Source organism: Canis lupus, chromosome 3, assembly GCF_003254725.2.
Source record: "Canis lupus dingo isolate Sandy chromosome 3, ASM325472v2, whole genome shotgun sequence".
Taxonomy (NCBI): domain Eukaryota; kingdom Metazoa; phylum Chordata; class Mammalia; order Carnivora; family Canidae; genus Canis; species Canis lupus.
Window position 1 is genome coordinate 18168592 of NC_064245.1, and position 14899 is coordinate 18183490.

The following is a 14899-nucleotide window of genomic DNA, read 5'->3' on the forward strand; positions in this document are numbered from 1 at the left end:
AAGGGCATTGTGCTAAGTGAAATAAGCCAGACAGAGAAAGACAGATACTGCATAGTATCATGCAGTATCAGTGGAGTCTAAAAAAAGAGAAGAAAACATTAAACTCATAGAAACAGAGAGTAAAAAACTGGTTGCCAGGGCCAGGGGCTGGAGGCAGGGTAAAAAAGGAGAGGTTGGTTAAAGAATACAAACTCAGCTATAAGATAAGTAAAGTCTGAGTGTCTCATGTAAAATGTAGTGACTATATAGTTGACAACAGTGTATTATATAGTTGAAATTTGCTAAGAAAATAGAACTTAAATATTTTCATACACAAAAAAGATAAACACGTAAGGTGATTGAATATGTCAAACAGGGGGAATCCCTTTTACAATGTATGTATGTGTGTATATATGTATGTATGTATATATACACACTATGTATGTATGTATATATATATATAAAACCACCACAATATACATTTTAAATATCTTATAGTTTTATATACATTTTTAGACTCTACATATAAGTGATACCATTCAGTATTTGTTAATTATACTTCAATAAAGCTGACATTAAAAAATAATAAAAGTATAAACTTATATCTGATTATATGATAAGTTGTTAGGTCAAACCACATAAGACTGCTAATGTATCATTTTTCCTAGACTAACATAATATGTAAACCAATTATAGAAATATATACCAACCTAATATATTTTAAATATACTGGGAGCAAAAGATTTTAAATTATGTCAAAATCCAATAATTAGAATGTGGAGCAGAATACTATGGAAAAAATAACAAGCTTCGCAGTTTTTGGAGATCCAACAGCAAATTCTGTAATTTTAAGTGAGTTACTTCAACTTAAAGGCCTCACTTCCACCATCTTTATAATGGGGAAAATAACAGCTACTTTGGGAACTGTAAAAACGATTAAAAATAATGAGTATGGAGTGCCTGGCCTGAGAGGGTCCTTAAAAAGTGATAGATATTTGTGACGGTTAATTTTAATACACTATTACTATTAATCACTGGTGCCCATAATAGCAATGAAAAAAAGGCAGGTGCTCAAAACTTGAGGACTAGCAAAACCCATATCAATTGTGACTGGACAGCCAACAATATTTACATAAAAATCCAATGTGTGTTTGTACATATGTGTGTGTTATACGTCTGTGTATGTACATATATGTATATATAAAATGTCAGTTCATACATTTTATTCATTTTATTTATGGAGATGTATTTCCTATGAAAAAATAAGAAAGTCTCTAAACTATCTTCTATAATATATACACCACAGGGAGTTACAGAATCAATGATATAAAAGGGAAGCCCCCCCAATCCCCACTGTTCCTCACTCTCACACAACTACCTCCCATCACTGACCACTGTCCCCCACCATCAACCCAGGCCTGGCTGATTTCTGTGTATACAGGTCTGCAGTCTCTTACTCTCATGCTACTCAGGGAACAGAGATTGCTACAAAGAGCTAAGGAGAAAAAAACGGAAACTGGAGATCCTGTGTTCATAAAACTAGACTCTGCAAAGAAAAGAGGGTTGGCTACATATTTTCTGTTTTAAAAACTATCATATCTAAGGAATAATCCATTTATTTGTATTCCATTATATTAATAGATTATATATTTGAAAGAAGACTTGGTTTAAAGTTTTATTTTATCAAATCGTGTGTTCCATGTCATATGCTAAATATTACCTTTTATCTTACGGCTCTAGAGTTCTCATACTATTGTATTAGGTCACTGTGCTATGGTAATCAACAAAACAGGAGTTAATAACTTCAGATGGTGGATAGTTTACACCACTAATAATTTTGTAAAAGTAAAAAGCCTCTGAGAAAATAAAATCTTTTCAAAAACAGAACCCCAAAATACATAGTAATTAAAAATTTTCCTATAGCAATATTTATTCTCTTCCCTCTCCACCCTACATATCATCTCCTATCACCTCCATACATACTATTTTCATAAACCTCTTGGAAATGTATTCAAGGTAGCTGAAACACTGAGTCTCAAAACAGCATGAGGTTTCACAATATGAAAAATCATTTAAAATGCAATTTCAAACACCAGTGATAACTTTAAGTTGACCGTAATCACATTTTATACCAACAGCCTCTAGTGAGTTTCTATCTCTAATTTAACCAGTCCTTAATAACTAAAAGGCTGACCTACATGGATTTGCTGGTCCAATAAATCCTTTGGAATAACCAAAATGTCAAAATGCTCTCCTGGAATCTTCTTAGGCCAATGTCTATCTTAAAGGTGACTGCTCTAAGGAAATTCTCTTTATCATGAGATGTTTCTATAATAAAATACACAACAGCAGACCAGCCTATTCAGATGAGAACAGAAACTCCTGTGTGGTTTTTAAAAATTCACAAAAAGAAATAACCTGATTTAAAAGCACCAGAGTATTCCATGAATTTCTACTTTCTTGGAAGTTATTCAGATTTAATATGATAATAGCAAAATAAAGAGTTTTACCTCAAGTATAGTAATGTTGATGGCTGCCGTCGTTTCCCCCTCTTCTAAAATCAGAAAGCCAACTACTGAGACAAAGTCAACATCTGGCTCAGCTAGGTTTCCTTCCGTTTGGTTCTTTAGACTCAACATTCCGGGAACTGTGCTATAGGTGACATTAATGGCTCCTAATTGAATCAGATGATAAAAGATCTTATAATTATTTAAACTCTTAAAATAATATCAGAGTGTTATAGCCTTTTTATTTCCTAACATCTACAGTAGCTTGTATTGTTGGCCCCAATTCCTTACTTCCTCCTCTACCCTTGGCCTTTGCCATGTAATGGCTCAATGATGTCCATTGTGGGCAAGGGGACGTACTGCACTGCCTCTAGACTTGCAATGCAGTACGTCCCCTGTGTGGCTGTGACTTGCTTTGGCTGTTAATACAAAGTAAAGGTGATTACATGCTAGTTCTGAGCCCAGATCTCAAGAGGTCTGGCATTCTTTTGCTTGCTTTCTTTGGCCTCCAATCATCACAGAAGAATGAGAGACATGTGGAGTAGGGCAACCCTTGGCTAACCCCAACATATGGTAGTGGACCCAGAGCCAGCCTATTATTATACACTGCTGAGATTTTATGATCGTTACACAGTATTTCTGTGATGATAGGTAATTGTTTTAATCTTTCAAAAATAAAGAAGTTAGGGGTGCCTGGCTGGCTCTGTCAGAAGAGCATGTGACACCTGATTTCAGGGTTGTGGGTTTGAGCCCCCACAGTGCATGTAGAGATTACTAAAAAAATAATAATAATAAATATACTTCAAAAATAAAGAAGCTATAAAGTCCTGTTCTGAATTAACAAATATTTTTTTCCTGTCTGACTTATTTTAGCAATGGCTTTCATCCACACAAGTAGAATATTAAAAAAGAATCTGCCTAGAAACCCCATTCACTTAGTAACACAAACCTAGAGATCCGAATTCTCTGTTGATGAAAAGCTGAACTGTTATGTTAGCCTCTTGCAGCAAAACAAATCTTGATGAAAGAGCAAAATTTAAAACTCCATGTGGTTCATCACTGGCTTCTACAGTCAGGACAGCTGCATATCCTTGAGCATCAAGCAGAGCAATTCCTGCTGGTGGGACTCCTACAAACAACAGGGATCATAAGAAATCTAACGGTGATTTGGCATTAACCTCTAAATACTTAAAAGATAGCCCCACTCTCTGAAACATACTGAAGTACCCATGAAGTGTTCTGTTTCATTGGCTCCTTTAACAGAAATCTTCAGGTTGACAAACAGAACCTACATTTTCGTTTTCTTTTCTTTTTTTTAATTTATTTTTTATTGGTGTTCAATTTACCAACATACAGAATAACACCCAGTGCCCGTCACCCAATCACTCCCACCCCCCGCCCTCCTCCCCTTCTACCACCCCTAGTTCGTTTCCCAGAGTTAGCAGTCTTTACGTTCTGTCTCCCTTTCTGATATTTCCCACACATTTCTTCTCCCTTCCCTTATATCCCTTTCACTATTATTTATATTCCCCAAATGAATGAGAACATATAATGTTTGTCCTTCTCCGATTGACTTACTTCGTTTTCTTTTTCTAGACGGTAAATCATAAAATTTTTTCACTTGACATATTACTGTTATTATTTGCTATAATGGTCATCTGAATTACAGAAATTGAGTAGACACTGAAAAAAGTACCCAGATAATTTGCTCGAAGTGATTAGTTTTGAATTACCTATATAATTGGTCCAAATCCAAATTGGTCTGCTAATAAAAATGAATCACAGAAAAATTCTTCCTTTGGAAATCTATTTTATTCTGTAAGAAAATACTTAGCAAAATCTTTAGAGGTTTTTCCTGAGTCCACAAAGAGAAGTGTTCGCATTTGGAGCTCATTTTTTTTTTTTAGACCTAACATTTTTATGGGATAGATAATATTTAAAGTAATACTTTTTAAAAAATAAAGTAATACTTTTTAATTAGTATACATCTAGTTGTTAAAGATAGAGATGGCAAGTATTATTTTTTTCTAAAAAGAACAGCTATACCTGAAAAAAAGATCAAACTGAATTTTGAATTACCTTGTGTGCTGACATCATATAGAATGACTTGGTATACTTCTTTCTCCTCAGGTACGTTGTCATCCAACAAATGCACAAAGACTGTTTTATTCAAGGACCCCTATGTTGAACAGAAAGAAATTCACCCCCCTATTGGCACTGAACACAAAATATCTCCTGCTTTGATTAGATTTATAAATTGTGCATGCAAATATATTTTCATTTAAGGAAGCATTCTGTGGCTTAAAAAATAAAATAAATAAAAACTACTGATGAATGGGAAATCAGGCATAAGTTAGATAGGGGCTAATTGTGGAGGATCTTGAATGCTGAGCTAGTGAATGTAGATCTCACCCAATATTGAAAATTTAAGACAAAGCAATACGTTGGGAGATTTCTATGGCAATGATGAACAGGGAAAATGGAAGCATGAAAAAGAAGGCGGTGTTGGAGGAAAAGCAGCTAGTAGGAGGCCAGTGTAGTTACTTAAGGCGGAAAGTTATGGGATTTAGCTTAATATCAAGGGAGTGTAAATGAGGAGGAAAAAAAGAATTAAATGTATAATCCAACAAGAATTCATACTAAGTGTGTATGGGAAGGAGATGAAGATGAGAGAGTTATAATTAAATGGTGCTGATTTCCTATCCAAGAAATGTTTTTATAAAGTTATTTCCTATCACCTTCTTTCAAACTATCAGAGAGCTTCTAAATGGAACCTCAAAAATACAATGTGAACAGGACATAAAAGGATACTTGTTTTTGGAGCTATATTTGCTATCATCTTGCAGATAGAGTTCCAAGACAGGGAGGACTAAGAGAAGCAGACATGCACTGTCCATCATGTTTAGAACGACACAGGGGACACCAAAGGTGGGAGGTCAGGGGAGCAGCAAGAAAGCCTGGCTCAAATGCAAAGCTGACATTTGTTGTTGCCTTCAAGAAGATCTGCCAAGTACACAGGAAAATACAAACCCACGTTGTAAGTCTTAGAACCTCTTTGAGTACTGTTTTTTTTTTTTCCTCTAGGTTTCTAAGCAAGCTCCCTGTCAATTTCTGTTAAACTTTGTTTTACATAATCGGAGTTTTCCCATTTCCTTCAAAATACATTGTCTTCTCTACGAATTTGTGTTAAATCTTTTCTTTGTGGTATTACCTCAGGAAAGAAGAGCTGTCCAGTAGAGTTAGCAAAATTGAGTTCTAGGTTTTTCCCAATAATTTTCCAGTTAACAGAAACATTTCCTCGACCAGGAGGTGTTCTTACCACATGGAATTGCAAAATTTCTCCTGCAAATGAAATGTACAGACTGATAAATGCTTAATAGAAAATAAGCAACATCTGAACTCAACAAAACCCAAATCCCAAACATGCAACTATTATGGCACCTTTTCCAAAAACATTACAAGACTGTTCTGTTTCAAATTTTCCAGAAGCTTCATACATGCTTATTGTTTATTAATAACACAGGGATCCCATGTTTAAGTATTTTCATTTAGATAGAACTTCAAGAAGTTCAATACGTAAAAGTTACCAAAAGCACATGCTAAAATGGGGAACACAAACTTTTATACACTCCAAAACATGCACCAGAACACAAATGTTCTGTAATTTAAAGAAATTAATAAAGTCCTTATGGTCAAAACTAGTAATAACACAAGTAAATTCTTCCTTCACTTCTCCAAAGGACACAAATTCCTTACACTGATATGCAATGTGATTTTACACAGTGCATGCATAAAAATGCTTGCAAATACCTGAAAATCACATTTCTTTAAATTGTAACTTACATATACCATCAATGATTTTGTTTTATAAAAAGAAATACAAAGGAAAATGTCAAATTTGTACATCAGCCTCTGTAACTTCACCAAAGTTTTCCTTCCTGGATAATTGAGGTATTTTAGATGCTTCATAGTTTCCATTCCTGGTTTTTATCCCCACATTGAAAATCATGACAATCATTTCTTTTAAACTGCTGAAAGTGGAAAGTAAGTTCCTAGGGAGTACTGCTGATGGCCACATGGCTTGCTGAAAATGCACTTAATTCAAAAGTCTTATACAATAATGAAAACAAAGTACACTAATGAACTGTATTACTAAAAAAATAATTACTTTTGGGGCACCTGGGTAGGTTGGGCTACCAACTCTTGGTTTTGGTTCAGGTCAGGATGTTGGAGTCATGGGATCGAGCCCCACATCCAGCTCTGCATTCAGCATGAAGTTTGCTTAGGTCTCTCTCCCCCTCCCACTACCACCTCCCCTCAATCCCTCTCAAATAAATAGATAAATAAATCTTTAAAAAGAAGTTTTAAGAAAATAATTACTTTTATGAAATGATATGAGTGGTGTTTAGAGGGCTTTAAAAGAACACATCTTATTTAAATTTTGTGGCACAGATGTATAGTTAAAATCCCTGCATATTCATGGAAAATATCACTATTACTTAGTTATACAAATAAGAAAACACTTCTGACATTTTTTAAACAAGGACAGGAGAAATATGACAAAATATAAACATCTTTTTCTATCTTTTAAACTATAATTTTTATTTCTGAAGATAATAAAAGAACAAATATTTCTAAAATAGACTTCTTCTTCTAATATGATGGATTAATTAATTTAGAGATTATCTTTAATTTCAGTTACTAAAAAACACACTAAAACTTCATACTAAATTTAAGCACACATAACGTTAGTGCAATGAATTATCTGGGGAGAACAGAAAACAAGGCAAAGGATCAGAAAGATTTCCAAACCACACTTCCTCAAACACTTCAATGTATACATTTTTAAGTGTTTCAATACAAAAAAAAATTAATCACCATTATATTAGTAGACTATGTCTTGGGATTTTTTTTAAACCATATAGGGACTGCTAGTTAGGAATCAGATTGTTTCAGAGTTACTGAAAGCCTGTGCAATCAGCCATAATTGCCAGTTATCATTGAAAAATTGTGTACTTGTATAATTCATATGAACAAAATATAGACACTACTATGAAATCCTAGAGTTCCTCTATTGTACACCTTGCACAATTTCCCATAGGGTAGCTTTGTATTAAACAAAGAGTTTATTACTGAGAGACACAAAGAGAGCTTTGGAGTAATTAAGCACTTTCACCTACAGTGAGGTCTGGTGACACAAATAAAAATATTTACACAGTCATGGTTTTTCAGATTTTTTTAAGTGACAAAACTTTAATACTTCAAGAAGAAAATAACAGAAGCTTGATCCAGTGCTAAAAATGCATTATGAACACAAATGGCAAGAAAACAAAATGTAGGTCAATAAAGATCCATGTTGATGGGGAACTATTAATCATAATAATAAAAAAGGATTGCAAGATTTTACATGGAGATTTGGGAATAATATACCATTAAAAGGCAAAAAAAAAAAAAAATGAAATGCTATGGAGAGAAAAGAAGTAAAATTCTCCTACAAATTCTACATAAAAAAGCCTCATAGTCTAATATCACTTAGTCAGCATCACCTTTAAAAATTAAACAAGTTACCATGCAAGTAACTTGCAAGGAAATATTGCAAGAGACACAATTTGAAGCAGTCCACACACACACACACACACACACACACACACACACAAATAAAAGATAAAGAAAGTATTCCTTGAATACAATTTTGTAAGCTGAGTCTATTACAAATCATATGAAAAATCATGAAGAGTGTGCAAATTTTCCAAACAAATATTCAAAATGGAGGTTGTGACTTTCCTCGTTAAAGCAGACTCCCAGGACCAGGTCTATTAAAATGTCTCCTGGGAAAAATTACCAGAAAGTTACCCTCTACCTAGATGAGGAGTCAAAGAATAGTCATAAAAAAAGGAAAGCTAAGAAACAAATCCTTAGTCTTTTAAATATAAAGGAAAGGACCAAAAGAATGTCCCAGAGAGAGTAGGTTATAATTTTCATATAAACATTTTCTTGTGTGCTATGCTATCTTCGAGTGTTTGCCCAGGATGAAAGCCTAAATAGGGCCCGTACCCACAGAAGAGTCTGATGACATTACCAGAAGTCCATCTTGATATAAAATCCAGAGTCCACCAAAAGTTGGTGATACATATCTTCAACTCTAAAATGGATCTGTCACATAGTATCTAGGCCTAACCTAATGCAGATTATGAAATGTAAACATAAAATGTATTTTAATAACCCTGAGTGTTTTGTCTACTTTTATTTCCCAAAACAAACCAGGAGTTTTTCTAAAAGATAAACATCAACTACACTGTAATAATAATGGAAAATTAAAACAGAGGAAATGTATTTTAACAGATATATGTATACATGCTATATACATGGACCATCCAAATTAATTGCCCTCTACAATAAATAGAAGATGACTTAAACTATAGAGATATGAATACTGTACGACACAAACTATCAATAAAAACAACCAAGAGGGATCCCTGGGTGGCGCAGCGGTTTGGCGCCTGCCTTTGGCCCAGGGCGCGATCCTGGAGACCCGGGATCGAATCCCACGTCGGGCTTCCGATGCATGGAGCCTGCTTCTCCCTCTGCCTGTGTCTCTGCCCCTCTCTCTCTCTCTGTGACTATCATGAATAAATAAATAAAATCTTTAAAAAAAAAAAAAAAACAACCAAGAAAAAATTGAGTGTTTCTAATATAGCAGGTTCTATATTTTTAAAAAGAATTGCATTTCTTGTTCCAATCTTTGTCTAAAAACATTTCAAAGTGTCTCTGAAAAAAAGGTAAATTTTTAAATCCATTGAATACGACATGATGATTACGATGCTGCCAAGCTGGATGACTGAATGAAACACCTAACATGGATTTATAAAGGGCACACGTATACATAGTTTTCAACCACAGTAAAAATCTATTGTCCCATATTTTTAAATTTGCCCATTCCATTTGAAAGAAAGTAATATTTACTACTGGGCATCTGTCCAATTGCTTTAGCATGAAAAAGAGAAACATAATTCTACTGAATCCAGTACATTGTTAAACACTAAAGCAATTTCTCCCTATGAACTGAAAATGTATTATTGTAGAATCAGAAGTTCAGTATGGTCCACATTTTAAATCTATTCACATAAATGAAACTCCAACACTTGGTCAAAAGCAGTGTTAACATTGTTTAAGACCACAAGGCATGATTTTTTAATACTATTTGTTAGGCAGTTATCTTGAAGAATCACCATTAAGTTTTCATTAATTCACTTTGGTAAACATATACACTTGATACACATTTCTCTATACAAGCTTGTGGTAACATAAAAAATACGCACAGATTCTGAATTCTTGAGGTTCAATACAGTGGCTTTAAAAAAATTAACTTAGACTCTAGAAAAAACTTGGGAATAAAGGCATAGGAAAGGAATAAAAATTCACCTCAGTTTTTATGTAGAAAATATGAAAAATCTAGGGAGCACACAAGCAAGCAATAAAAGCAACTCAGTGTTTTCTTTCTAGTACCAAACTCATGCTCAAAGAGTAATATGATAATGCACATTTTTTACCAATTTAGGCCATGGCCATTTATTTTAATTACTAATCAAAGAGGAAACTCTTTTTTTTTTTTAATTATTTTTTTTTTAATTTTTATTTATTTATGATAGTCACACACAGATAGAGAGAGAGAGGCAGAGACACAGGCAGAGGGAGAAGCAGGCTCCATGCACCGGGAGCCCGATGTGGGATTCGATCCCGGGTCTCCAGGATCGCGCCCTGGGCCAAAGGCAGGCGCCAAACCGCTGCGCCACCCAGGGATCCCAAAGAGGAAACTCTTTGAAAAAAAACATATTGATATACAAATTACAAGTCCATAGATAATGCTTTTGATTATCAGCAAAATTAAGATATAAGTTTCTAGAAAGGCTTATTTGAACTTCTTACCTTCTCTTTCCACAAATCAGTAGCAAACACTTTATGGATGGGCATTGACTTGAGGCCCCTACTTTGAGGAACACTGCTTAAAGGCCTCTACATCCTTAGGTACCTGCTTCCCACCCCAAATTCTCCTTTAAAATCCTCTTAGAGTTACCACTATTTCCTCCAGTCTATTTGGTAATCTGATCTCACTGGTTGCCTATGGTATCATGAGACACAGTAATTATTTTCTTTCTGATAATTAATGAAAACACACTCTTATCTTAGTCTCTTCCCACCTCTGGCAGAGCCTTCTCTCTCTCCAAAAAGGTCTTTTTCCTTTCCTAACACCTTAGCCTTGTGTTCCATACAGCTCCATCTTTGACACCTTGCTTTTATTCCTCTAACCACAAACACCTTATTAATTTTCCTGAGTTCAACTATTATCTCTAAAAAACCAATTTCCACCTCTAACATGAGATAGAGTCACTTGAAATATTTACCAGAAGTTCCTGCAAAGTTGAGTTCTGCAGCAGATTAAGTTTCTTCTCACAAATTTTCTTATAATATGGGCTCTGGATTCAGACAATTCTGGGGTTAAGTTACACTATGAATAACTGTACTACTTAATTTCTCAAAAATGCACTCTCCTTGTGGGAAAATGAGATGTATATACCATTATACCCGCTTTATAGGACTGTTGTTCAAATTAAGTATAATAATGTCCAGCACACAGAAAACACTCAGTAAGTATTATTGTTGTTATTACTAACATTAATTTCTGCAATGACTTTTTATTTGTATTACAAATAATTTTTTGAGAGTTGATGATCTGTCTTTAGAATGGATTCAGAGCAACCTGTTAGTCATTTTTACTCGCTACTGCTATGACAGCATGAGATTCTAAGCCCCTAATAAAAGGAAAGAGTGTTGGAAAAGAGCTCAGACATTTGCATTGGTAAGTTAAACTCGCAAGTTGGGAGTACAGTGAAGTAATGCACACTAAAACATATTACATTTCCAGCACAGCAACTAACGAGCTATATGATATTGTCAAGTCACCTAATCTCTCTGCCTCTCAGTTTTCTCATCTGTAAAATAGAAGTCCAAATACATGATACATGTTCTTGTCATTTCTTCTCTATTTATTCTTTTTTCTAAACACAGACTATAGTGAAACACAGGCTATAAATACCAGTTTTATCTCAAACAGACTTAGTCAAAGACTTTAGCAGTCATCTACACTGCTAAAATATTTGAAGCTAAAACGAGTCTATATATACAAAATCCTACATATGACATAAAATATTAAGTAAAGATTCAAGAAAATTTCTATTTCTTAAGGAAAAAAATTGACACTTTCTAATTTTTTTCTAGTTTGGCACTTCACTTGTAAAATCTATCAAAACAATACAAAAATCCAGGCTAAAATATTCTCTAATTACAACCTACTATTTGTTTTGGATAAGGAGTCAGTGTTTCACTGTTTAATATCAATTACTACCACTAAGTACATATACACTTATTAGGAACTGTGATAAGTGTTCATTAACTCATGTAATCCTCACTACGAAGTAAGTAATACTTGTCATTTAACAAATGAGAAAGCTGAGCCTCCCTAGCTTGACTAACTCCTAAAACTGCATCAGTGGAGGGAAACAAGCTAGAATCTGCAAGGCTCCTAAGTAGTTAAACAGACCCCTTCCCAGCTAAGCTCCAAGCATGCTAACGTACACAGCTCTACAAAGTAATGAAAGGATTAAAAAACAAACAAACAAACACAACACACTGGAAACTTTAAAAGAGTAAGCAAAAAATGACCTCCATAGAAAAAAGAATGAATATGCTGAGCAAAAAAAGGAACCCACCTTCGTGACCTATGACAGATCTGGAAGCCGTCTGAAAGCTAACAATTCCTGCCACGTTGTCATTGGCCAGAATGTTCACTCTCACAGTGTCAGAGCTGGGCAAAATTCTACTTCCCCCTTCAGTGTACACCAAACTAATGATGATGCTTTCATCATCCTCTGGCTCAGAATCATCTAAAATGGCTAAGATGGCGGTCTTTTTGGTTTCACCTATAAAAAAATTAATAGAATAAAAACCAAAGTAACAAAATCATCAACACAGAGAATCCACAAAGACCCAAAAATTACTTCCACTTCAAAAAGTTAGGTACAAATATGTAAATGAATATTATGAGCAATATCAGTATAACTGTAAGCAAATGTTGTATGGTAATCTATATTCCTTCACATATAAAACACTGTAAAATTTTATTAATATGAACAGATTGTAGAGAAGGACATTTTGAATTATGGAAAAATTTAATGGGTAAAATTATTATTTTTTAAACATTTTATTTATTCATGAGAGACACAGACTGAGAGAGAGGCGAAGTCAGAGACAAAGAGAGAAGCAGGTTCCATGCAGGGAGCCCAATACGGGGCTCCAACGCCCGGATCATGCCCTGAGCCGAAGGCAGACGCTCAAGCGCTAAGCCACCCAGGCGTCCCGCGTCCCTAAAGGGTAGACTTATTTCAAAGAATCGCAGTTTTATTCCTGGTCTTTTGCCTAGAACAATGGCCCAGCTAGTAAAAGTACTTCTAAAGCACCTTCTGTTGAGAAACAGATCTCTCCCTAGGTGAATGTAGTCTCTCTCTCATTCTAGCATTACTGTGAATAATGGGATTCACACATTATTTCTTCAGGTAATCAAGCCAATACCTCCCTGAAAGATTAGGAACACTAAGAGAATGGTGGTCAAAATGGCAAACAGGAAAGGGATGGCAAATTCCAAGTGAAAGAACCAGCCCGAATGAGATAAGATCTTTGGAAAAACGAGATGACAGCATCAAATACCAGTTTCCAGGATGTGGGTAAATGAAGGAAGGAGGTAAAAAGGGAATTCAGAAATGAGTGACAGTGACAAGGCTCAAGCAATCTACTTTTCAATTTGGTCTAGGACCCCACTAGCATATAAAGCATCAGTGAACACCCCTAAACTCAACATGGCTTCTGCAGTTCAGCCTATTATCCTCCACCTATTGCTTTGCCACTTTCTGGAAAGATGATGAAAGAGTGAAATGAGAAAAGGCAGGGAAAAGGAGAAAGGGGATATGAATGCATGTTCTCTTGTGACCCTGCTGCATTTCATCAATTCACAGTATCAAGACTGCATCAAAAGATTAAAGATTACCTAAGAATCTAGGTTCGCTATTAAAAATAGTCCATTTTGTGTGATGCTAAAGTTACAATTCAAGGTAATACTAACTTGTATAATGGTATTACTTCATATGAAAACTTTCATTGTAGTTACTAAAGCTACTGAAAAAAATCTAACTTCAAATTTTCAACTCCAGTCATTCTCATTAAATTTCCATTATTTTATTTGAAATAAGAAGAAATGTTACCAAATACCAACCTTTATCCCAACCTCCACCAAGCAGATCATATCCCATCATTACCTAAATGATTTACTAGGAAATAGCCATTATAGAAATGTGACATACTATTTTTAAAATGTACTCTAAACACAATGCTTATTAGGTATTTCAAAAAGTATACTACATATGAATCATGATCATGACCCCCAATTACTGTTTCCAAAAATAGTATACGCAAAAAAGTCAAACAAACAAAAAAAAGATGCAATGAATTGCTCTAAGACATGGAATCGTGAATACTCTTATTTCCTTCATTTTTTGTATATAGTGAGTATACATTTTTCTTATCAGAAAAACACTACGCTAAAAACTATATGGAATCTATAATTCCCCAAATCAGGATTTAAACAATAAATAACTTTCTCCACCCAAAGATGTTTATTTGAACAAATGAAATTTCCAAACTTTCAAATATTAGATGATTCAGCCATTCCTGAAAAAGAATCAGTGAATCTGACCCTAATTGTCATCTCTAGGCCAAGTTATCTTTAAGTATATTATTCACAAAAATTTACAATAGCTATCCCATCCAAGCCTAAGAACATTATTATAAATTGACCTATCCCTATGCTTAATTTAATATGAAAGAAATCATCAAAGTTCATACTATTTATGCTACTTTGCTATTTATGCAAAGTTCATACTATTTATTATGCAAATTATTTTCATTGAAGATTATCCTGTGCAAGAAGTACTGGTAACTAGGAAAATGAGTATTAACTGGGAAGCTCTTTTTACATGTACTAGACAAATCAGGATAAATCTTCAATGAAAATAATTTCTAAAGATAAACAGTATGAACTCTGGCAACTTCCCTTAGAAAATTAGAATTTGCCTTAGAGTTGCCTCTGTTGACTTATAAGCACTGCTAGTACTATAAAGGAATAAAATCCATACATTCCTTGAAAACCTTCTCTTTTTAATAAACTAAAAGAGATACACATCAGCCTACATACGTCATGGGTCAACCATTAACAATCTAACTAACTTCTTGTTTAAACCACGTTGCACTTACATATATTAGCAAGAATCTACACAGTAAGAATGGCCATTATCAGAAAAATTAAC

At 34.4% G+C, this 14899-nt stretch overlaps 1 protein-coding gene across 1 annotated transcript in view; it reads right to left on the minus strand.

Annotated features, from left to right (window-relative positions):
• The window catches only part of ADGRV1 (adhesion G protein-coupled receptor V1), a 517368-nt gene that overhangs the window by 390963 nt on the left and 111506 nt on the right, over positions 1-14899 (minus strand). The window contains exons 34-38 of the mRNA XM_025438360.3: positions 12254-12463; positions 5698-5828; positions 4566-4665; positions 3436-3615; positions 2490-2653 (exon numbers count right to left, since the gene is read on the minus strand). Of these exons, the coding sequence (XP_025294145.3) occupies positions 2490-2653; positions 3436-3615; positions 4566-4665; positions 5698-5828; positions 12254-12463 (785 nt within the window). The remainder of the gene's footprint in view (positions 1-2489; positions 2654-3435; positions 3616-4565; positions 4666-5697; positions 5829-12253; positions 12464-14899) is intronic.